The 26024-nt window shown below is 36.0% G+C and overlaps 1 protein-coding gene across 5 annotated transcripts in view; it reads left to right on the forward strand.

Moving 5' to 3' along the window:
* The window catches only part of fcho2 (FCH and mu domain containing endocytic adaptor 2), a 77478-nt gene extending 51874 nt beyond the window's left edge, over nt 1-25604 (forward strand). Inside the window, exons 14-29 of one of the 5 annotated variants that reach the window (XM_073839677.1) lie at nt 69-244; nt 7054-7078; nt 8644-8688; nt 9374-9422; nt 10346-10431; nt 14577-15098; nt 16555-16670; nt 16789-16915; nt 17243-17302; nt 18165-18276; nt 18524-18679; nt 20171-20303; nt 20481-20680; nt 21396-21460; nt 22311-22475; nt 23297-25604. In XM_073839677.1, coding sequence (XP_073695778.1) covers nt 69-244; nt 7054-7078; nt 8644-8688; nt 9374-9422; nt 10346-10431; nt 14577-15098; nt 16555-16670; nt 16789-16915; nt 17243-17302; nt 18165-18276; nt 18524-18679; nt 20171-20303; nt 20481-20680; nt 21396-21460; nt 22311-22475; nt 23297-23319 — 2060 coding nt within the window. In that variant the 3' untranslated portion in view covers nt 23320-25604. The remainder of the gene's footprint in view (nt 1-68; nt 245-7053; nt 7079-8643; nt 8689-9373; nt 9423-10345; nt 10432-14576; nt 15099-16554; nt 16671-16788; nt 16916-17242; nt 17303-18164; nt 18277-18523; nt 18680-20170; nt 20304-20480; nt 20681-21395; nt 21461-22310; nt 22476-23296) is intronic. The other 4 variants (XM_073839679.1, XM_073839678.1, XM_073839681.1 and 1 more) reach the window with 4 other exon arrangements.
* The last annotated feature ends 420 nt before the right edge of the window (nt 25605-26024 follow it).

Genomic DNA, 26024 nt, shown 5'->3' on the forward strand with positions numbered 1-26024 from the left:
ATGTTCATGCCCCCACACTTATCTTTTTTTTTTGTGTGTGAACCATTTTCCTTAACGGTTGTGATCACATGCCAAAGAGAACTCCTTCTACTCATCCAGTGACTCAGAAGATGAGGACGAGCCAAGAAAATTCCATGTCCAGATCAAACCTGTGCAGACAAACAACGGCACACACCAGCACAAAGCCACCATCGACGAGCTGAAGGCCTCGATTGGAAACATCACGCTCTCGCCCACCCCTGCTGTAAGAGGCGCCTCACACCAGCACACACACACCGTGTGGAAAGATCCCATGAGCACATATTCCTCACATTCACATTCATTCATACACAGAATAATGCAAGCTGCTCTCGCTCTATAAAGGGTGATTGTACAGCGTCAGCAGAGAGACTTGTGATTGGTTGATATCATTTACAGTCATCTTTCTGTTTCCCACACACTTCATCTTTTCCTCCGAAACCTCCATTAGCCTATCAGACACTAGAGGGCACTATTTGATTATGATATTTACAGGTGGTCCATAGAGATGCTGTAAATGCTTTCACACCCCCCACCCCTCCATCCAGATTTGTGCAATTTTATTTAATGCCTGTGTGTTCGTTACACACCTGTGATCATTATAAGGATTTAACTAGCTCATTGAAAATAATATTATGTTGGCCCAACGGACGTTAGACTTTTCCAGCGAGGGAATGAGCATTTAATTAATCACAAGTGGTTTGTGTTGGGAGTTAGTCACAATGGCATGATGGGTGGCATTACGCATATACTGCTTTGTGCAAAGATGACCTGCTGTTATGTCATTTAGAGTCATGAATGAAGTGTGTGTGTGTGTGTGTGCGTGTACAGTTGTGTGGTCAAGCAGTTCCTCCTGCACACACTGTGAGCCTGTGGACCATCTGTGTGTGTGTGCTGTTGGTAAACAAACCCATGCAACTTCCTGCCTGAAATCTCACCACAGGAAGCACGGAGGGACTCTGTTTCTAATGAGTAAGATCTCGTAGGTAAACATGCGCACACACACAGGCTCATGCGAGAGCTGTGTCTGCAGCAAAAAGTTTTGTTTAATAGTTTTTAGCTTGAAAAGGTGGCTGATGTCTTAACGTTTCGAAACAGTTGGTTAAAAATAATCCAAACGTTCCTCATTCTTGTGAATCCCTAGTGAAAAATAAATACTACAAATACATTTACATATTTATGTACTTAATAAAAGTTACTTGGTGAAAGTAATTTCAGTATACAGAACTGGTATACTTAATGTCTGCTAAATTGTAACAACTATTTTTGTACTTAACTCACTTTAATTGCGTGGAAGTTGTGCTGAAGTCCAAATTAAAGACATACTGAAGTATATGTGACCCTGGACCACAAAACCAGTCTTAAGTCGCTGGGGTATGTTTGTAGCAATAGCCAAAAATACATTTTATGGGTCAAAATGATTGATTTTTCTTTTATGTCAAAAATCATTAGGAAATTAAGTAAAGTTCATGTTACATTAAGATTTTTTTGTAAAATTCATACTGTAAACCTATCAAAATGTAATTTTTGATTAGTAATATGCATTGTTAAGAACTTAATTTGGACAACTTTAAAGGTGATTTTCTCAGTATTTTGATTTTTTGCACCCTTAGATTCCAGATTTTCAAATAGATGTATCTTGGCCAAATATTGTCCTATCCTAACAAACTATACATCAATAGAAAGCTTATTTATTGTATATATCTCAGTTTTGTAAAATTTAACCTGGTTTTGTGGTCCAGGGTCACATGTGTGTTGATATGGATCTATTGCAAGTATACTTTAAGTACACTTTAAATATCTGAAAGACTGATATTATTCAACCCTTGTGCGTCAAAAAAATTTTACACATGGGTGCAAAATGGACAAAAATGTCCATGTCCAAAATCTGTCATAAAAATATGATTTATTAATATTTTTTTTTCACTTTCACTGATGTCGATTTTTTAAACCAGCATCTGTTCTATCCATAGATACCAAACATTCATTAATTTATAGAATTGTAACCCTTTAAATGCTGGTTTGTTTGCATAATGCCACAAGTGTTTTTTTATGAAGAAATGAAAAATAGTCATTTCCATATACTAAATGCTAAGCAGAATATTTTTTTCTTTGCTTAGTAGATTCTTGGGTGTGTCAGTGAATAACAACATCATTAATTTTGAGGCATTTATACGTTTATGTAGTGTTAGATTTTATTTTTAAAAATGTATATGCCAAATTTAAAAAAGTGGCACAATCTAGTGCAAAATGGTAAAAATGTAAAATTTGAAGCCTTGCCGATAGAATGAATGCCTGTTAGCAAATTTTGCATAATTTTATAGTCAAATGGCCCTGGGTTAAAAATTGCAGTTTTAATGGGTTTCAATGTGAGCATTTTTGTCCTTAAGGTCCTGAGTGTGAGTATTTTTTGTATGGAGGGTAAAATTGATTTTTTTGAACGAAAAAGAGGGTGAAATATAAAAATTTCTATAAAAATAAACACATGAGCCAAAATTTATGCAGTTGGCATTAACACAGGCACACTTACAGCAAAAAAACAAAACTGAAATGGACAAAAATGTCCATAAGGTCGCAAAATGGTTAAAGATCATACAGTCCTCATCAATAGTGATTTGAAAACACATTTTAGGCTTAATATTAAGAAGTGTGCATTGTGCACAAGTAGTTCTCCAAATAAAGTGTTACCATTTTTATATCAGTAAGTCTCGAGTGATATGTCAGTAAAATATGGTATTAATTTAAACTGTACTTAGTATGAAATAAATGTATTTGAAATATAATACTGTTAAACTTATTTTAAGGTGTCCTTTTTACAGTGTAATTATACATTTAAGTACTGAGTAATATTAATTAACTACAGTCGTGGCCAAAAGTTTTGAGAATGACACAAATATTAGTTTTCACAAAGTTTGCTGCTAAACTGCTTTTAGATCTTTGTTTCAGTTGTTTCTGTGATGTACTGAAATATAATTACAAGCACTTCATACGTTTCAAAGGCTTTTATCGACAATTACATGACATTTATGCAAAGAGTCAGTATTTGCAGTGTTGGCCCTTCTTTTTCAGGACCTCTGCAATTCGACTGGGCATGCTCTCAATCAACTTCTGGGCCAAATCCTGACTGATAGCAACCCATTCTTTCATAATCACTTCTTGGAGTTTGTCAGAATTAGTGGGTTTTTGTTTGTCCACCCGCCTCTTGAGGATTGACCACAAACTCTCAATGGGATTAAGATCTGGGGAGTTTCCAGGCCATGGACCCAAAATTTAAACGTTTTGGTCCCCGAGCCACTTAGTTATCACTTTTGCCTTATGGCACGGTGCTCCATCGTGCTGGAAAATGCATTGTTCTTCACCAAACTGTTGTTGGATTGTTGGAAGAAGTTGCTGTTGGAGGGTGTTTTGGTATCATTCTTTATTCATGGCTGTGTTTTTGGGCAAAATTGTGAGTGAGCCCACTCCCTTGGATGAGAAGCAACCCCACACATGAATGGTCTCAGGATGCTTTACTGTTGGCATGACACAGGACTGATGGTAGCGCTCACCTTTTCTTCTCCAGACAAGCCTTTTTCCAGATGCCCCAAACAATCGGAAAGAGGCTTCATCGGAGAATATGACTTTGCCCCAGTCCTCAGCAGTCCATTCGCCATACTTTTTGCAGAAGATCAATCTGTCCCTGATGTGTTTTTTTTTTTTTTTTTTTTTTTTTTTTTTTTTTTGAGAGAAGTGGCTTCTTTGCTGCCCTTCTTGACACCAGGCCATCTTCCAAAAGTCTTGGCCTCACTGTGCGTGCAGATGCGCTCACACCTGCCTGCTGCCATTCCCGAGCAAGCTCTGCACTGGTGGCACTCCGATCCCGCAGCTGAATCCTCTTTAGGAGACGATCCTGGCTCTTGCTGGACTTTCTTGGACGCCCTGAAGCCTTCTTAACAAGAATTGAACCTCTTTCCTTGAAGTTCTTGATGATCCTATAAATTGTTGATTTAGGTGCAATATTAGTAGCCACAATATCCTTGCCTGTGAAGCCATTTTTATGCAACGCAATGATGGCTGCAGGCGTATCTTTGCAGGTCACCATGGTTAACAATGGAAGAACAATGATTTGAAGCATCACCCTCCTTTTAACATGTCAAGTCTGCCATTCTAACCCAATCAGCCTGACATAATGGTCTCCAGCCTTGTACTCATCAACATTCTCACCTGAGTTAACAAGACGATTACTGAAATGATCTCAGCAGGTCCTTTAATGACAGCAGTGAAATGCAGTGGAAAGTTTTTTTTTTCGGGATTAAGTTCATTTTCATGGCAAAGAAGGACTATGCAATTCATCTGATTACTCTTCATAACATTCTGGAGTATATGCAAATTGCTATTATAAAAACTTAAGCAGCAACTTTTCCAATTTCCAATATATATGTAATTCTCAAAACTTTTGGCCACGACTGTACATGTACTTATAAGTTTGAGGTTAGTGTTACTTGAATGTAATTATACAACATTAATTGTTATTATAATAGTAAGTACATGTAACATGTAACATGTAACAAGGACACCTTAAAAAGGTGTGAACTATATTACTTTTTACTAGGATGGTTTGCAGCTTTCTTACTTTTTTGTTACACTTTAAAATAAGGTTTATTAGTTAACATGAACTTACAATGAAAAATACTTCTACAGCATTTATTAATCTTATTTAATGTTAGTTTCAGCATTTGCTAATGCATTAAAAAACTAACATTATCAAAGATTAATAAATAGTTTAATAAATGTGTTATGTAACTAGTAACACAGTGTTTTTAATGTTACTAATTAATAGTAACTAATGACAAATTGTAAAGTGTTACCTAAATGATAACTTTTATTCATTGAGGAAGCATTAAGTTGATAAAAAGTGACAGTAAAGACATATTTAATTTTACAAAAGATTTATTTCCGATAAATGCTGTTATTTTAAACCTTATATATTTACCAAAGAATCCAGATTCTTCAAAAAAAAAAAAAAAAAAGAAAGAAAGAAATAAGCATCACAACTATGCGTTTTCAACATTAATGATGATGAATGTTTTTTTTTTTCTATTTAGTTGACAGGGACATTGTACATTTAATAAAACATTTCTATAAATGTACCAAAATTAGCCGACAAGGGCTATTTTTTATCCATAGTCCCTGGACAAGATGTTACAAGTCAGCCTAAAGGGAAAATGTAATTAAAAATACATAAATAATTACAGAATACGATCGTATAGTAGTCTGTTTAAACAACACACACACACACACACACACACACACACACACACACACACACACACACACACACACACACACACACACACACACACACAGTATTAGGATAACTAGCAGATATAGGATATTATAATGTTGCCAAATCTGAGTACTAATCAGCCAATTCTTGAGTTGAACCCTAAATAATGCATATGTGTCTAGATCTCTTAGTTGTCGGAATAGTATTCCATTGTCGTGCAGCTCTGTGAAAAAAGGCACCAGATCAGCATATTAGAATCAGCATATAATAATGACTTCTGAAAGATCATGTGACACTGAATACTGTAATAATAGCTGCTAAAAATTCTGCTTTGCATCACGTGCATTAAAATAGTTTATTTAAAATTAAATGTTTTAACAGTATTACTGTTATTACAGTGTTTTATACAAAAAAATGCAGACTTGGTAAATAACATAAAAAAAAAAACTTGAGTGGTAGTGTATTTGTATTAGCTGATAAACGTTTGATGTGTTATGGACAGAATAAAAGCAAATTGGTTGGGTTAGTTAGCAGTAACGTTGTTTGGAACTATGAGTTTCTCTTTGTCCAAGATTTGCTCAGTTTCAGCCTTTTTGCGCATTTTACGTTCTCTCTCGGCATCCCTCGCTCTTCATCCCGTTGTGCCGCTTTGAAATGACAGAGTGATGTATTTCTGCAATAACACGTCCTCACAAGTGCCAGCTTGTGTTTTCAGTGAGCACAGCCGGGGCGACAGTTTACATTAGACACCTTCGCTCCCGCCTCTGTTTGCTCTGTTTGAGATGGATTAATACACATCTTTTAGGAAAGCTCTTCATCATACATTTCGCCAGGCTTGAGCTTTCTGTCTTCCCCCAAATGTACTCCGATTAACCTCTGAAATATTTACACATCTCAAAAACTACATTCGCCACACTGAGCATTTGTCTTTGTGTCGCATATCAGAGTTGTGCTTCCTTTCCCACTCGATCCCATTTCTTTTCGTCGCCCTGTTTGTTTCATTTTTTTAGGCGGATATGTTTTATGGCAGTTTTGGTTGAATCAGGAAATCTAGGTGATGACGAATGCCATGTCATCTGTTGTAGATTATTGGTATTATTGAGCTTTCCATTTCCCCCAGTCTTCTGTTGTCTCTCTTTCCCCTTCATGTGCTCTCTCTCTTTTTCGTTGGCGGGTGTGTGGCCTGGGTGCTGTAATTGAACCCATTTGCCACTCTCTGCCTATGGGACTAAACCCTGCCTTTACTTTTCTCTGTGCATATATGTGTATTTGTTTGAATGTTTCCACAGTTTCTCCCTTCGCAGTTTAGCGTTTACTTACATTTATGGTCTATACGTTGTTTCCTTTCATCAAACGCACCAAAAATAAGTGAGATTTTTTTCCATTCACTCTGGGCAGAGATGCTGCAAGTGAGTCACTTTGAATACACAATAAACCAAGCCTTCCCATCTTTGTGCATTTGTTGCCGTTTTGCTAGTTGACTCTTGTTGACATTTCTGAGCCTCAAAACAATCCCAGTAGTGAATTCAGTTGGATTCTCTGCCACTCATTTCCTCGTGTTTAGACTGCCTGCAGAATAAATATTGCTGAACTTATGATTTGAATATGTAATCTCACTAGTGCGGTTCTCGGCTCTTTCTTCTGTGTGTGTGTGTCGTCCTGTGAGGCCAATATCTGTTGAACGAATGTGGGGATGAAGCACTTCATGTCTTCTGCTGTTTTCATAACTCCTTTCACTCTCATTAATAAAAGCCTGTTTTCATTTCCAGGTTCATATGAAGAAGAACCAATCCAGTGAGTATTCCTCTCTTTTTTTCTTTTCTTTTTTTTTCCTCCATCCTCCCTCCATCCTCTGTCACTCTGAAGGTTTGGCTCTGGAGAGCGCCTGCCATTTTGACTTCTCTTTTAGTTTTTCTTGGCCGTGACGTTTCTCGTCAAGCCTCCTTCATCTCGCTCCGGTGACCCCTCTAAAGCCAACTCATCCCATGAGAAAATAAACATCATCTCCCATTTTTTCCTCATCTGAGTAGCACAGCATTGCCTCCTTAAGCCATGAGCAAGATTAACTGCTTAATTGTGTGTTTATGTTTTTCTATCCATCATAATTTTACATTTTTCCAGTAAATTGTAGCTTAAACGAACACAGATGCATGCCAGAATGTAGTGTTTACACTGCGGCATGTTCTCACATCAAGATCGACGTTTTCAACCTCCTAGGAAAGTTTTACATACTTTAAATCCGTAAGACAGTAATTGAGCTTACAGTAGAAATGTTTTGTTATTCTAGCACTGGAACGGTAAACATTACTTCAAAGCGCGCATTTACCGCAAAACTCTTGCACGTGCTGAAATTGATAAGGTCTGGCAGATAATTTTATCCGATAAATCCTTTAATCCAGTAGATGTTATGTTTTATCTGAAATCACACCAAGATGCTATTTTAGGAACGACAAAAAATAGATAGCCGAGAAAGTTTTCTGGGTTTGTGTTTTAAGGGAACCATGTTTAATTCTTTTTACAAACTGATTTTATGGCTTATTGGTGTTGGGCCAAAATGTTCTTTTCAGGTTATGGCTAGTAATTGATAAATGGCCAATATTACAATCTAATACTTTTTTGTGTAAGTAAAATCTGTTGTTGTAATTGCCACAATTGATTTTAGACATCATGACATTATAATGTACAGTATGAAAAATGGATAACTATGACCCTGGAACACAAAACCAGTTTTATGAAATTGAGATTTATACCTGAAAGCTGAATAAATAAGCTTTCCATTGATGTATGGTTAGGACAATAGGACAATATTTGGCCGAGATACAGCTATTTGAAAATCTGGCAAAAAAATCAAAATATTGAGAAACCTTTAAAGTTTAAATTAAGTTTTTAATGATGCATATTGCTAATCAAAAATTAAGTTTTGATATATTTACAGTAGAAAAGATTTGCTAAATATCTTCACCGAACATGATCTTTTCTTAATATCCTACTGATTTGTGGCATCTATAATTTTGACCTATACAGTGTATTATTGGCTATTGCTACAAATATACCCATGCTACTTACGACTGGTTTTGTGTTTCAGGGTCACATTTATTTGTAGATTTATTAAAGAGTACATTTAACAGTGTTACTAAATTATTGGTGTTTTAAAAGATTACTTTTTGCAGTCATCCAATGCTAGCTTTACACTAAATACTAAATGTGCACTGTTAAATATCCAATATCGAATATCAAATCTGGTAAAGATGTATTTCTTTTTATGAGGCACTTGGGTATCTTGGGTATGTAGAATATACTGACGAATATTCAGTAGTGATTCTTATTGTAAATGTGGATCTCACACATACTTACTGTAGGAATGATACGACAACAAACATTCCCCGCTATAAAACCGAATGCAGGTGAGTTCGCTGAGCGTACCCACGCTCTCTTTTGGTCAATAGCTGCGTTTGTGTTGGTGGGAATGAGGGATTCCTGTGAGGCTTAAAAAATGTGCAAATTCTAAAACTAATTTTATGTACCAAAATTATCATTGCTAACTAATTTAATCTGTTGTCTTTTAACACCTGTCATTTGTTCTTTGTATATAACATATGGTATGTCTTTGGGATTTGATCTTAATGCATACAATTTAAAATGCAGATAATTTATAGCATGTCATTTTAAATGTATGTATTTGATACTTGACCTGTGATAAATGGGGTTGCAAGAACATGTGTCTCATGCAGTAATCAACTTACCACCAGTTTTAAACTACCTGACATGGCACTTAATGGTCAGAAACACTCAAGAAAGTGACTACTGCAGTTTGTTTTCTGGCTTCCATATTGTAAGCCTATGTTTTAACAATCTTGTATTTAATTTGTTAACATTGTTTTTACTTCATGAAACACATGAGCTGCATTTTTAATCAGGGTCTAATGAGCAGTGACCAATTGTAAGATCTCTTAGTTGAGTTAGGAAAACCCATTGTAAAGGGATTTCTTTGCTTAATTTAAGGGTTTACTTGCAACTGGTTCCAGATTATGAATGAACCCTGAAGAGTTGCCCCATTACTCAGTTGTGTGTTTTCTCGTTGTTTTACAGGTGATGAACTGGCACGACCCAAGATGCATCCGCAGACATCCTTTAATGAGTAAGAGAAGCTTTGCTTTTTAAAGAAGTTCACTTCCAGAATGAAAATCTCCTGAATCAGCCCGAGCCATCCAAGATATGTTTCTTTCGTCAGTTGCAAAGAAATTATTTTGAGGGAGATTTGACAAATTTTTTCCATATAGTGGACTTGAATGGTGACCAACGGGTCCAAATTGCAGTTTCAGTGAAGCTTCAAAGGGCTCTACGTGATCGCAGCCGAGAAATAAGGGTCTTGTCTAGTGAAACGATCGGTCATTTAAAAGAAAAAATAAAATGATATATTTTTAATCACAAATGCCTGTCTTGCGTAATCACTTTGGAAAAGTCTCATGCGGTTAGTTCTGTGTCTGTGTATTTCGGTTCAAAAAGTTACCGTAGGGCTAAAAACTCCATCTCATTTTCTCCTCCAACTTCAAAATCGTCCAACATTGTTGTTTTACCTTTTTTGTAAAGACCGTTTGACTTTCTTTGCACGTTTGCTTTGTAAACACTAGGTTGGTAATTCCACGCGTGCGTGATTATGTAATGCGTGAAGTCGAGCTAATGCAAGACGGGCATTTGTGGTTACAAAAGTATAAAATTTGTATTTTTCTTAGGAAATGACAGATCGTTTCGTTTTCGACTCTTATTCCTTGGCTGGGATTGTGTAGAGCTCTTTGAAGCTGCATTGAAACTACAATTTGGACCGTCAACCTGTTGGCCTGGAATTCTGGAATGTTTTCATCAAAAACCTTAATTTATTTTCAACTGAAGAAAGAAAGACATGAACATCTTGGATGACTTGAGGCTGAGTAAATTATCAGGAAATTTTCATTCTGGAAGTGAACTAATCCTTTAACCCTGTCACCTTATCTGGAAAACATTGTAACCAATTATTCACTTTGTTGTACATCTTTCATATGTCTTTTTTTTTACTTCAAACAGTAGATTAGCCAGTAATGACCTGCTGTCTTTGGATCCATTTGGCCCGACCAGCACCAGCTCCAGTGCCTCTATACCCCATTCATCAGGTAACACCATCTGCTGTAATACAGCAAGTACACACTCTTCTGGGTACAGCGATGCAAAACTCGGCATTAATGCCATTAATATATACTATGTGACCCTGGACCACAAAACCAGTCATAAGAGTCAATTGTTAGAAATTTACACATCATCTGAAAGTTGAATGAATAAGTTTTTCATTGATGTATGGTTTGTTAAAAGAGGTCAATATTTGGCAAAGATACAACTATTTGAAAATCTGAGGGTGCAAATAAAATCAAAATACTGAGTAAACTGTCTTTAAAGGTGTCCAAATTAATTCTAATCAATGCATATTACTAATCAAAAATTAGGTTTCAATACAATTGCGGTAGGAAATTCAAAATATCTTCATGGATCTTGATCTTTACGTAATATCCTTTTGATTTTTGGCATAAAATCGATCATTTTGACCCATACAGTGTACTTATGGCTATTGCTACAAATATACCCATGCTACATAAGACTGGTTTTGTGGTCCAGGGTCACATATATTGTCAGACACCATTTATAAATCCAAACATATATACACTATATACACACAGGTATGTACAAGTAATATTTATATTTAAAACACGTCTCAGGGTCAGCATTTACACTAATCTCAATGACAGAGTTCAGTCTGAGAGTGATGGAGTCAGAACGTTTTTCATCGACAACACACACACACACACACACACACACACACACACTGTACGGGCAGACAGTCGTAAGTCATTCACCCCTCCATCCCCCAGCCTCTGGGAGTCTTGTCTTAGGTCTGACCTCTTTCATTATTGATGATGCTTACAGGCTGGTGAAAGTGTCTGGGCTCTTCCAGTCCACAACAGTCTTCTCTAGAGAGCTTGCTCAGGCTGCTGTTGTCACGGAAACCCTCATACCCCACAGCGACCTCATATCTCACTCAGTCTGTCCTCTCCTTTAGTATGAAATCTTTTGTGAATGCCATGGGAAAATGTTTTTGTTTTTTTTTAGTTGCGGGTTTGTTTGGTTTTTATTTTTGTTCATTTTTGTTTGTGTACTTTTTTATGTTTTGGTATTATAGAATGGGCTTTTTATATCTCAGTTGTTTGCTGATACTTTAATTTCTTAACATATGTGACCCTGGACCACAAAACCAGTCATAAGGTTAAATTTTACAAAACTGAGATGTGTATATATAATATAAAAGCTCAGTAAATAAGCTTTCTATTGATGTATGGTTTGTTAGGATAGGACAATATTTGGCCGAGATACATCTGTTTGAATATCTGGAATCTGAGGGTGCAAAAAAATCAAAATCACCTTTAAAATTGGGTTCTTAACAATGCATATTACTAATCAAAAATTACATTTTGATACATTTACAGTAGGAATTTTACAAAAAATCTTCATGGAACATGATCTTTACTTAATTTCCTAATGATTTTTGGCATAAAAGAAAAATCAATAATTTTGACCCATGCAATGTATTTTTGGCTATTGCTACAAACATACCCCAGCGATTTAAGACTGGTTTTGTGGTCCAGGGTCACATATGTTTCTTATGTCTTATGCAGTTTACACACAAATTTGTGTTTGTGTTACAAAAAAGACCCCTGTGTGTATGCCGTGAGTATAGTCTCTGTGCTCCCTCCATCTCCTTAGCTCTTGACCTTGATTATTGAAATGAAATATTATTTTCACATCTGAGAATGACAAGCTTCCATATCTTGAGAAATGGTGCAGTTGAAAGTCATCTTAACCCAGTGTAAATTTTATCATTTAAATTTACATGAATAAAAATGAGTTGCAAAGTATTTTTCACAGAATGTATGTGGTATACTCAAATGTATCTTTGTGGCTTTTAATTGTTTTATCAAAAAATATTTTAGACTTTTTCAATTATATATTGCAATACTTAATTTTGGAAGACATATTGTGGGTGAATTGTATTTTGATTATAGTTTTAAAAGGCATCATTTGCAAACAAGTGAGTGCCGTCACTAAAAAAGGCAACCCATCATTCAAGCTCTGACCTTAGCTGCGAGGGCCAATCGTAATCCAGAGTTAATTGGCACCTTCTGAGGTCAGAGGGCGGAGTTTGGAGCCCCCATGTCACAGACATTGTCAAACATGATCTTGTTATGGGTCTGACCTGGCAAAGGAACAAAAAGAGCAATGAAGAGGATATAGGATGTTAGTAACATAGCAAGGCATTTTTCTTTTGCTTTTGATTTATTTCTTGTATATGTGTCTTAATATGTTTTAGCTGAGCCTTATTTATGTTGACTTCTTTTTATTTTCTTATCCTTGTTTTGTGTTTGTTCAATGCTTTTTTTTCTTAGACCTGGCTTCTCTCTTCTTAGTATCTTTCCCTACATCTCCCCCACTGCAATTAAATGATGAGTTTTTTGAAGACCCAGGTAATGCTTATGATCCATGTCTGCAGTTTGATCATCAGAATAAAAGTCTTCCCATAACAGACACTGACCCTATTGGCTCAAAAATGTGAATAATGATAGGAATGTTTTGCTTGAACTCACCCCTAATATTTGAGTGTTTTGAGTGAATATGAGTGTTTTCTGTGGACAGAAAATGAGTACAGAGTCACACTTCATTATACTTTTAGGAAAGTTCACTCAAAAATGAAAAACAATTCATCATTTACTAAGTCTCATGTTTAAAAAAAAAAGTCATGCAGGTAGAGCATAAGAGTCAGTGAACAATAACAGAATTTACATATTGACCCAGACCTTTTATTTTATTTTTATTTATTTATTTAGTGTAACAATGTTGTCATTTTCAATATTTGGCATTCATTTATGTCAGTGTTTTATTTGTTTTATTTTATGCATTTGTATTAGTTGTGACTGACTGCATTGCATGATGTTTAGCTGACCCTTTGTTTTTGAGGGATATTATAACAGTGATTTTATAAGAAGTTTAATACTATATTTTTAATCTTTTGTAAATTAACAAAAGAGTGTGTGTGTGTGTGTGTGTGTGTGTGTGTGTGTGTGTGTGTGTGTGTGTGTGTGTGTGTACTATATATATATATATATATATATATATATATATATATATATATATATATAGTACACACACACACACACACACACACACACACACAGTTGAAGTCAAAAGTTTACATACACCTTGCAGAATCTGCAAAATGTTAATTATTTTACCAAAATAAGAGGGATCGTACAAAATGCAATTTTTTATTTAGTACTGACCTAAATAGGATATTTTACATAAAAAGATCTTTACATCAAGAGAAAATAATAGTTGAATTCATAAAAATGACCCTGTTCAAAAGTTTACATACAGTGTTTTTTTTATTTTTTACTGATAGTTGTTCATGAGTCCCGTTTTTCCTGAACAGTTAAACCTTCAAGTCCCACCATTTATTTGGTTTTTCAGCATTTGTGTGTATTTAATCCCTTTCCAACAATGACTGTATGGTTTTGAGATCCATCTTTTTACACTGAGGACAACTGAGGGACTCGTATGCAACTATTATAGAAGGTTTAAACACTCACTGATGCTTAAGAAGGAAAAACGATGCATTAAGAGCCAGGGGTGAAAACTTTTGAACAGAATGAAGGTGTGTACATTTTTCTTACTTTGCCAAATTATCTTTTTTTTTTCATTTAGTTCTGCCCTTCAGAAGCTACAGAAGATACTTGCATGTTCCCCAGAAGACAAAATAAGTTAAATTTACCCTGATCTTTAAATTCAAAAAGTTTTCACCCCCCAGCTCTTAATGCATGGTTTTTCCTTCTAAAGCATCAGTGAGCCTTTGAACATTCTGTAATAGTTGCATATGAGTCCCTCAGTTGTCCTCAATGTGACAAATCATACAGTCAGTGTTGAAAAGGGGTCAAATGCACAAAAATGCTAAAAACCAAAGATTCTGCAAGGTGTATGTAAACTTTTGACTTCAACTGTATATGTAAATTTGGTATTAAGTTTGGCGTTCAACTAATTTTTTATGTACTTATGTGAAATAAAAAGCTGTTTGCCACATTTAGAATCAGAATCTGCATAGAAGCACATCCAGGTCATCTTTTCATTTTCTCCATGTAGTCTTTTCAGCATGTCTGTCAGTATGTAGTATATTTTTACAACCCTGCCATTACTCTTTTCTCTCTGATGACCCCTGTAACAGAAGTGGATTTACAATCTGAGCCCACCTCTCCTTCAGCAGTCACTCTTGAGGTTACCGAGGCTCCTGCTTTTCCCTTTCCCTCCAAACTCCCTCCTCCTGCCGCTCTTGCCAAGCCGAGCACGCCGCCATCCCCTGCTTTCTCCTCTCCTCCCTCCACCTCTCCTTGGGAGTTCCCTGATGGGGCTGTTGCTCCCCTCCACCCTGGCCCAACTCGAGCCATGAGCGTGCCTCCAGCCCTGCAGGCCGCTCCTAAAGACTATGGTACCCACAAACCCCCTCTCAGTGCTCCCGCCACTGGTCCAGACGTACTTTCGTCCTGGGCCCAGAGCCAGTGGATTGCCTTTAATGATGCCTTTGTGCCATGTCGTGGACTGTCCCATCAACCAGCAAGGCCTCGCTCGGTGCCCGTTTCTCAACATCCCAAGCTTTTCTGCAGAGATCCTGCTGACCCCTTTGGCAGCTTTGGAAGAGAGGAGAGCACCCCCTCTCTAAAGGAAACACCAGCCCGACCCATGCAGGATGGTAATATTGAGGAATGAGAGTTATAGACCAATTCAGTGTTTGCAAACAGTGATGATGTTTTTTTTTGTGGGCGGAGCTTATCTGGTTGCAGAAAATGACGGTTTTCAAGTAGCAGTCTATGGAGCCATGGAATAAAAGAATAAAGATTTAAAGATAAAGTTTAGATTACCAAATTCTGACATTATTCTCAAAATTATAAGATTAAATCTCACAATTCTGATGATAAAAAACAACTCGTCATTCTCTCTTTTCCCCTCGGCTCTGGCTTTTTCCCCTATAACTTACTATTGCCGAGTTATAAAGTCCGAACTAGGAGATATAAACTTGCATTTGCAAGAAAAAAATCTGAATTGTAAAATAAAATAAATTAATGTTATGTAAAAGTAATAGGCATCAAAAGGCACAAAAATGTTTTTGTCTCTTATTCCATGGATTTTACCCATTTCACTCCACTTGTTACCAGTGTTTTTCTGCCACCACTATGCACGCGCAGCTGCAAGTGACATAACTGTGACGTCTACTATGAATTGGTCTATAAGCATGTGCAAACACTGTCCCATGGATGCAAGACAGTGAGATATGTGTACTTTGGTTTTAACAAACCCATTTTTTTATGTAACTTGTTTTTATTTATTGTAACTTATTTGGTGGATTTGGTTCTTTTTATTTATGTATTTATTTTACATTTCTGTTTGATTGATTGGTGAAAATGTATATTTTATTTTTGCATTTTCTGTGTTGATTATTGATTTAAATAATACAAATGTAACAGAACAACCTGTAAGCCATCATAGTCTTAATTACTGTTTAGCTGGATGCAGTAAGAAAATGTTTAGTTTGATTTGCTTTGCTTTATACAATATATAGTCTTTTTTTTAATTCTATTTTTTATTTTTGCAGATTATGGTTCTGCATTGATTATTGATTTAAATAATGCAAATGACTTTTATTAAGTATTGTTCAGCTAGATACAGTAAGAAAATGTGACCCAAATTTGGTTTGATTTGATTCTTATTTTTTACATTTTGGTTTACCTACCAAAGAAACTCAGTGCAAATGTGTCTGCAAACTCGCTCAGAAATATCATTTCCAACATTTTCCAATTCCAAAACAGTATGACTAAGATGGTTTAAAAGGTGCAGATGTTTCTTTTTGTTTCTTTTCTTTTTTATGCTTATTTTCTGTATTTGCTTTCTGTTTGTCCAAAATTTATAAACTGTTTATATTGTGACGTTAGCCCTTGCATGTGCATTAGATCTTTAGATTTAACTTGTTAGTTTGTTTCTGCAAGACTGTGTGATGTCAAACCCAATTTAGCGACATTTTGAATGTTTTTCAACAATGTTGGTTTTAATTATGCTCAACGTGCGCTACCTCCGTATTTTCCCTTCTTGTGATTCTAACATTTGTGATCATCACATTTTTTTTTTTTTTTTTGTTTTTTTCGCATGCATAGTACCACCTCCAAACAGGCCAACTACTCCCCTGGGAACAGCAACCATTGTCCCACCTCCAAGACCATTATCACGGCCCAAACTGCCTACAGGCAAACTGACGGGCATCAACGAGACTGTGAGTAAAGAAGATATTTCCTGATTCTGCCTCATCCAAGCTATTTTATATGGAGTGAACCTGAACCAAATGAAGATTGAATGCAGTGAATTATTAATAAGTTAGTTGTTTTTTGCAGGGCCGACCATTCAGCCCTCCCAAGATGTCCAACTCCAGCCCTCCTCCCGCTCCTCTGGCTCGTGCTGAGAGCTCCTCCTCTCTCAGCTCCAACACCTCCTTGAGCGCCAGCAACACACCTACTGTCGGTGAGTCTTCAGTTTCACATGAACATGAATAGAAGATGCACACGCAAAATCTTTTTTCACATCATCCGCATTCACATGATGCAACACTGATTACTTCATTATCATAACAATAAAATCATAACTCATATGTGTTGTGTTATTCGTTAAAGATATTTTCCAAAAAGTTATTTCCACGATTAAGGGAAACTGACGTGCACAAATAATATTATACACATTTGATTTCATTATATGGTCAACACATCACTTACCAGATCACTCCATCCTCATTCTTCACTGTTGGGCTGTGCTCTCGCCCTATTTTTTTCCTTCCTTTCATTTTGAATTAAGAGGACGATCTGTTCGTGGGGAAACTGCCCACATTTGAGAAGCGATGTGAGACTCCTGCAGGTACAGTGGAAAGAACCCAGAAGAACATTTTGTTCTAACATACTAACAAACTCATGAATGATCATCTGTCCTTGATCAACCAACTGCATTGCCCCATCTGCTAAACCACACCCTATTCCCATTCTGTGACTCACCATTTGATCTTCGGTGTGTTTTACCAGCCTCAAACTAGTGTGGATGATCTCTAATCATAAAACTGACTATTGTGCTGCTGCTGTTGCATTGTGGCTGATGAGGATGCATGGCAGAAATAGTGCGGATCAAAATTACTCCAAGATGTCTTTTCCTTTTCTCTGTTGATCTTTCAGTGTTTGTCACTACAAAGGTTTGAATTTGTTTGAACAATTTTTGATTCATACTTTAAGGGTTAATTCACCCAAAAATTACAATTCTGTAATAATTGCTCACCCTCATGTTCCAAACCCATAAGACCTTCGTTCATCTTCGGAACACAAATGACAATATTGTTAATGAAGAACCTGCATAGACAGCAATGTAATTACTACGTTCAAGGTGCAGAAAGGTGGTAAGGACATTGTTAAAATAGTCCACGTGACATCAGAGGTTCAACTATAATTTGAGAAGAAATTGTTAAATGAAGTCATTATTTTTGTTTTCTTTGCACACAAAGTATTCTCGTAGCGTCATAAGATTACGGTTGAACCACTGATGTCACATGGACTTTTATCGATGTCCTTACTACCTTCCTGGGCCTTGAATGTGTCAGTTGCGTTGGTGTCTGTGCAGGCTCAGAAAGCTCTCAAATTTCATCAGAAATATCTTAATTTGTGTTGCGAAGATGAACAAAGGTCTTGTTTTGTTTTCTTTCTTTCTCTCTTTCTTCATTTCTTTTCTCTCACAGGAACATCCCGTGGGCCCAGTCCAGTGACACTGGCTTCCCAGGATGCATTGCCCATTGCAGTAGCATTCACAGAATCAGTTAATGCCTATTTCAAAGGAGCAGATCCCAGCAAGTGAGTTTCACATCATCCGCCCTGCTATTATCATACAGATTTTACATTCTTTACACTTGATATAGAGAGTTTTGCGGTTGTTATCTTCATGCCTAGAATAATACAATTAATAAAATCTTAAAAAGTAATTGAAAATGTAAAATTTTAATTTTTCTAAAATAAATCTTTTCTGTTCTAGATACTGTATGCTCAGCTCTGAGTGTGATCTCTGAAAAATGTTTTTTTTAATTCACAAATGTGATTTTAGGTGTATTGTGAAGATCACAGGAGACATGACCTTGTCCTTCCCCAGTGGGATCATCAAGATTTTCACCTCTAGTCCGTCTCCTGCTGTACTCAGCTTCAAACTCTCAAACACTAGCAGATTAGAGCAAGTCATGCCCAACCAGCAACTACTGCACAGGTGAGATTGTGTTTCTGTATGTGTTACAGTACCATTGGGTCAATATTTATTTATTTATTGATTGAAGGATAATAAGCTTTTTATTCAGTCGGGATGCATTGAATTAATCAAAAGTGACAGTAAAGACATGTTGCATTATAATGTTTTATATTTCAAATAAATGCTGTTCTTTTGAACATTTTTAACCTGATAAAACATCTATAAAACTTTTGATAACAGCTGAAATAAAGAGATAAAAATTGTTTCTTGAGCAGCAAATCAGCATATTAGACTGATTCCTAAAAGATTGTGTGACACTAAAGACTGGAGTATTGACTGCTGAAAATATAGATTTGCCATCATAGAATTAAATAAAGGTCATTGCACACTGAGTCCGAAATTTTCATATGCGTTTTTTCGGATTCATCATCCTTTCCTATCAAAATGCTTGCTACGGATTCGAAAATGCAGAAAATCAAACCTGATCCAAGTTTTTTTATGACTGACGATATTTTCGGAGGCAGTATGTAAACATGATTGACACAACATGAGGTTGTATTTATTTTTTAACATGCGAACATTTCGGACGAAAATTTCAGACTCAGTGTGCCTTACACTTCTAAAATATATTAAAGGGATAGTTCACACAAAATTGAAAATTCTGTCAATAATTACTTACCCTTATGTCTTTCCAAACCTGTAAGACCTTCGTTCATCTTCGGAACACAAATTAAGATATTTTTGATGACATCTGAGAGCTTTCTTCCCCTCCATAGACAGCAATGCAACTGACACGTTCAAGATCCATAAAGTTAGTAAGGACATTGTTTAAATAGTCCATTTGCACACAAAAAGTATTCTTGTAGCTACATAATATTATGGTTGATGTCACATGGACAATTTTAATAATGTCCTTACTACTTTTCTGGGTCTTGAATGTGTCAGTTGTGTTGCTGTCTGTGCAGGGTCAGAAAGCTCTTGGATTTAATAAAAAATGTCTTAGTTTGTGTTCTGAAGATGAATGAAGGTCTTACATGTTTGGAACAACATGAGGGTGAGTAATTAATGACAGAATTTACATTTTAGGTGAACTATTTCTTTTAAAAAAACACCTTTTACTATGTTTTTGCAGCTTCAGTGAGCATAAGAGATTGCACTTCAAATCTTTCTGCCCCCAAACTTTTGAACAGTAGTGAGCATGAGAAAGTTAGAAAATGATTAAAAACCTTTCGTATACTTGTAGTAGCCTTCTTATTTTAATCATTATTCCACATATTAGCATCAAGTGCTCAGGCTAAACTCACCCTGCTTTCACTAACCCACATGCTTTTTGCTGTTGTGTGAGTTTGTGCCAGCAGCTTCCAGGCATGACTAATCAAATCAGGAGGGATTTGTGATTTAATAGTTGAGCTGCTGCAGTAGGGTTAGTTGTTCCATGCTGCTACAATGACACGCAGCAATGAATTATTGAGCTCTTAATAGTGTTTTCTCTACTTGTGTGTGTGACTCCAGTGACTCCTCCCAGAGCGACACAAACACTAAAGACTTCTGGCTGAACATGCCTGCACTGACCGCGTACCTCAGGAAGAGCTCGGAGCAGAACCCTACTGCATCTTATTACAATGTGGATGTATTGAAGTACCAGGTTTGTCGTTTTTCATTCAGTTATCTTTGGGATAGTACTCTGTTAGCCCATAAAGCATGGTAGTACTAGCTGTTCTAGTGTAGAACCGTTGAGTTTGCCTGATCATTGTTGTGTAAATTTGGGCTGATGATGACTAAGCCATGTTGTAAGCAAAATCTTTTGGACCTCTTTGCTCAGGTATGTTCAAATGGAATTCAGTCAACGCCTCTGAATCTTGTGGTGTACTGGAAATGCAATCCTAGTACTACAGACCTGCGAGTGGATTACCGATACAACCCAGAGTCCATGCAGCCCCCCGCAGCGCTCACCAATGTACAGGTGTTAGTGCCTGTCAATGGTGGCGTCACAAACATGCAGTCACTTCCCAATGCCATCTGGTGAGTTGGAAGGAGTAGGCCCACAAACATATATCTTGTAGAGCAAAAACACTGCTGTATGGACATAATCACTGTAATGTTAAGTTATATACAGTGGTGGCCAAAATGATTAGAACACTAGTATTTTTACCAGCTAAAAATGGGTTTACGTCAGTTATTTCTATCTTTTGCTGTAGTGTGTCAGTGGGAAATATCAGTTTACATTTCCAAACATTCATTTTGCCATTAATTGTAATAATCTAGTGAGATTTTTGTTTGAATAAAGAGTCTGACAATAGCCTTTGGAGACTTTGCAACTGTGGCAAATGGATTATTACAATTAATGGCAAAATGAATGTTTGGAAATGCAAACTGATGTTTCCTACTGACACACTACTAAGTAGAAATACTATAAAAACAGTAATATCTTTTTATGTTAATATATTTTAAAATGCAGTTTATTACTGTGATGGAAAAGCTGAATTATCTTCAGTGTCACGTGATTGTTTAGAAATAGTTTTATTTTTGTAGAAACTTTGATGCTTGTGGAAAAAATGATTCTTTCATGAATAGAAGTCAAAAAGAAAAAGTAAAAATAAAAATCTTTACTGTCAGTTTTGATCAATCATTTGCATCATTGCTTAATAAAAGTCTTACTGACCACAAACTGTTGAACGGTAGCATATACATATTCTTACAGTCACCCTAACTATATAATTTTTGCTGTTTTAATTAGGAATGCAGACCAGAGTAAGTCATTATGGAAACTGAGTGACATCTCTGATAAGTCTGAAAATGAAGGTAAGAACAAGTACACTGTCAAAACAAACCTGTTTAAAAGGGTCATGTCATAAAGAAATTGAATTTTCCATGCTCATTTGAAATAAGTTCGTTGTTCCATGTGGAATACAAACATACTGTAACTTTGAAAACTTCCTCCGCAGTGGAAATTTGATTCTGTACTTCAGGAGCAGTTAAAAACTATTTTAGACATAAAGGGATAGTTCACCCAAAAATAAAAATTCTGTCATTAATTACTCATCCTCATGTTGTTCCAAACCTGTAAGACCTTCGTTCATCTTCCGAACAAAAATTAAGATATTTTTGATGAAATCCGAGAGCTTTCTGACACTGCACAGACAGCAGCGCAAAAACTACATTCAAGACCTAGAATGCGTTGGAGTAGTCGTGAACGTGTGGAGACACAAAAGAGAAAAAAATGTTGATTAAAAATTTATTTTTGTTTCTTTGTGCACAAAAAGTATTCTCGTAGCTTCATTACATTGCGGTTGAACCACTGATGTCACATGGATTATTTTAAGAATGTCGTTACTACTTTTATGGGCCTTGAATGTGTCAGTTGCGTTGCTGTCTATGTAGGGTCAGAAAGCTCTTAGATTACATCAAAAATATCTTAAGATGAACGAAGATGAACAAAGGTCTTACAGGTGTGGAACGACATGAGGATGAGTAATTAATAACAGAATTTTCATTTTTAGGTGAACTGTCCCTTTAATAGCAAACACTCTAGTATTGTACTACAGTATTGTTTCTTGTGTAAATAGGTGAATTTACATAGGATTTTTTGAAGACAAAATTAAAAAAAATGCTAAATGAGTGTTTCAGTGTTGACTGTGTTTGTATCTATCAGGCTCTGGTTCTTTGAGAGCGAAGTTTGAGCTGTCTGATGGTCCATCCATCCCTGCCACCCTGGCGGTTCAGTTCTTCAGTGAAGGCAGCACTCTGTCTGGTGTAGATATGGAACTGGTTGGCGCCGGTTACCGGCTCTCCCTCAATAAGAAGAGATTTGCCACTGGTAAGAACGATTTTAGACTTCACCAAAGCACCAGTTACAGTATCCCTACATTATGATTCAAAATCATAATGTTATTTTAACAGTTTATATTTCAATACATTCTCAACATACAGTTGAGGTCAAAAGTTTACATCCTCCTTTCAGAATCTGCAAAATGTTATTTTAACAAAATAAGAGGGATCATACAAAATGCATGTTATTTTTTATTTAGTACTGACCTGAATAAGATATTTTACATAAAGTATGTTTACACACAGTCCACAACAGAAAATAATAGTTGAATTTATAAAAATGACCCTGTTCAAAAGTTTACATACACTTGATTCCTAATACTGTGTTGTTACCTGAATAATCCACAGCTGTGTTTTTTTATTGTTTAGTGATAGTTGTTCATGAGTCCCTCATGTAGTTGCTCAACTGCTCAGTGTTCTTCAGAAAAATCCCCACAAAAGGTCCCACAAATTCTTTGGTTTTACAACTAAACACTAAACAAAAAAACACAGTGGGTCATTTAGGTAACAACACAGTTTTAAAAATCAAGATGTAAACTTTTGAACCGGGTCATTTTTATAAATTCAACCATTTCTTTTTCTTGCGGACTTTATGTGAACATCTTTATGTGAAATATCTTATTCAGGTCAGTACTAAATTAACAATAACATGCTTTTTGTATGATCCCTCGTATTTTGGTAAAATAATTAACATTTTGCAGATTCTGAAAGGGGGGTGTAAACTTTTGACCTAAACTTTATGAATGAGCATGCAGTTTTGTCATTGAAATGAGTTGAGTTTGTGAGATATGTGTTTGTGTACATTCACAGGCCGCTATATGGCTGACTGCTGAGATGTGAGCAGAGGCCTGTCCACTCTCAAATGCAGGGAATCTGGAGGTTAATTTCTCTTCATTTATTAATTCTGTCACTGGTTCTCAATGATATTTATGGAGGATCGTTAGGGGGGATGGAAAAAGAGAGCTGTCTGGGTTGAAGGCCTCTCACGCTTCTGTTTCCTCTCCACGTTCTGAACGATCCAGTTCCAGTGAAGCACCTTCTGGAGACTCGAGATTTTTATACTACAGTAACGTAGCACTGGGTATCAAACACTGTGTACAAAGAAAAAATAAAAAAAAAAAGAAAAGAAAAGAAAAAAGAAGGAATGGCAGGATATCGGCAAATGAAATCATTAATCTTTTTGCTCAATTCAGACTTTTATAAAGTCAGAACGGTAGTGTTTGTAATTTTGATATGTATAGTTAACAATTTGTAATATGAATTATATGTGTATAAACATACAACATATCTAAGCAAAAGAAAAAGGACAAAAAAACTGCACTAACAATCTTTCTGGATATTTTTGTGCATTAATTTCTCCGTTTGTATTCACCATGTCAGTCACAATGACAATGAGGAAAACAAAAGGAGAAAAAAAAAAGGAAAAAAAGGAGAGACGAGAGAAAAGCCTCAGCAATAGATCACTTAATGCTCACAAGAACGCCTTACTTCTTGTCAGTTGTCTTTCCGTAACTGAGCATTGCACATCCGTCTGATTAATGTAGACCCCCCCCCCCCCCTCAGTTTTCAGTTGTATTTTTCATTAAGAATGTGCAATGAAGGTATAAGCTTTTGAAATTACATTAATGAATTGTTTTGTGCCATTTTCACTTTCACATTGTCAAGAGAACCTACTGCTTATAAGGAAACTTATACACTGACCTCAGTGCCTCTTTTTTTTTACTTAAAATAATTACACAGGAAAAATTGCATGTTGAAAACCCATGTTTTAGATTATGACCTTTCTCTCCTAATTTTTTGAAGTGCCAGTTCAGTTCTTTATACTTCCTGATGGGATACTGAAGGGAAAACACTGCCTAAACTTTATCCTTCGTCCTTCAAACCCCTTTAGAGTGCTTTACCTAAACAGTTCACTGCAAAGGAATGTGCCGTTCCCGTTATAGATATCATGCAGGTGTTTTGTGTACTGCCTTATAGATGTGTGCAGAAATTATACCAAAATGACCACCGAAAATTTTCACTGTGAGAATATTCTAATTACAAACTCCAACCTGAGAAACAGACCAAAATGTTTTAAACATTAGCATATTAAGATACAAGCATGCACCGTTTAAGTGTAGTTTATTAATGACAAACTACCAGTTTTTGGCTAAATGTATTTTTAAGGGACACTGCGTGTATATGTTTTCACCAAATGTGCCGTCACGTCTGTTGTTGCGTGTTTTCTGTTAATAATAACCTTAATGCATTAGTTTCTTAAAATTATGGCTCAAATAATTTTTTGCTTTGAGCAAGTTTGCCAAATACAAATCGAAAAGCACAATGATGCAATGAGCCAATGGAAATCACGGGAAATTTTAAATGTGTGCCGGGTCCAACTGCCACGCAAGAGTTGTCTTCATTAAGCCGTTTTTGGTGAGCATTTACAGTGCTTTAAGAGGGTCTGTCCCCCATACAAGGTCTACTTGCCTTGTCCTCTTCAGAGGGCTATATCTCCAAGGGCTACCCCAAACCCAGCGATAGCCAACACCGTTTGTACCTTAAAATGAAAAACACTAATAAACACTAAACGCCACCAATGAAGGCTCTTTATGAATCTGAAAACAATGACGTTTCTTATTTTCACCAGAAACCTTTTTTGTCTCTTTGATAGCAGCCTAACAGTTTTGTGAAGTAACAACAAAGATTTTATATACGGAATCGTCATTGTCGTTATGTACTTTTTATTTAAAAAAAAAAAACATTTGTGATTTTAATTCTTTGTATTCAGTATGAAATGTGGTGTTGGTGTCAGTACAGAGGCAGAAATCAACGTGTGAACATCCTGGTCAATGTAGCATTCAAATACAATGTTGGTTTCTAGTCAAGGGCTTTTTCAAGTGAAAATGAACTAATTGTGTAGTTAGCGAGCTGGTTCTTGCTGCCTCTACAGCCACGTCAATATTCAAAGTCATTTTGGAGCATTTAAAAAGTCTCTTCTTTTATTTCTTTCTTTTATGTCCACATTCAATGGCATATTAAAACATTTTTGTGATTTGTTTTTTTTTTTTTTTTTTTACTCACCTAATGTAAATTTTTACAAATTTCTGCCATGTTTCTCTGCTTTATGACGCTCTGTGTCAGTAATAAATGTGTAATATATAAATCTATACAAATATAAGAAATACTACAAAATGACAACTTGTCTGTGTTCTTATTTTTTGCCTTGCATAGATCTATTTAGAAATTAAGGTGTTTCCTTCATCAAAACTTCAGCTCAATTTTCCACCAATAATACCTCCTTTTGTCAGAGTCATTTTAGAGAAGTTAGTCTGTTGTCTTACCATATGCACTAATTTCATAAGGGTCAATTTTTTTAAATTGAGATTTATACATCATCTAAAATATATGATGAATAAATAATCAATAAGCTTTTCATTGATGTATGGGTTGTTAGGATAGGACGATATTTGGCCGAGATACAACAATTAAAAAAAATCTGGAATCCGAGGGTGCAAAAAAAATCTAAACATTGAGAAATTTGCCTTTATAGTTGTCC

This window comes from Garra rufa, chromosome 5 (genome assembly GCF_049309525.1).
Source record: "Garra rufa chromosome 5, GarRuf1.0, whole genome shotgun sequence".
Taxonomy (NCBI): Eukaryota; Metazoa; Chordata; class Actinopteri; order Cypriniformes; family Cyprinidae; genus Garra; species Garra rufa.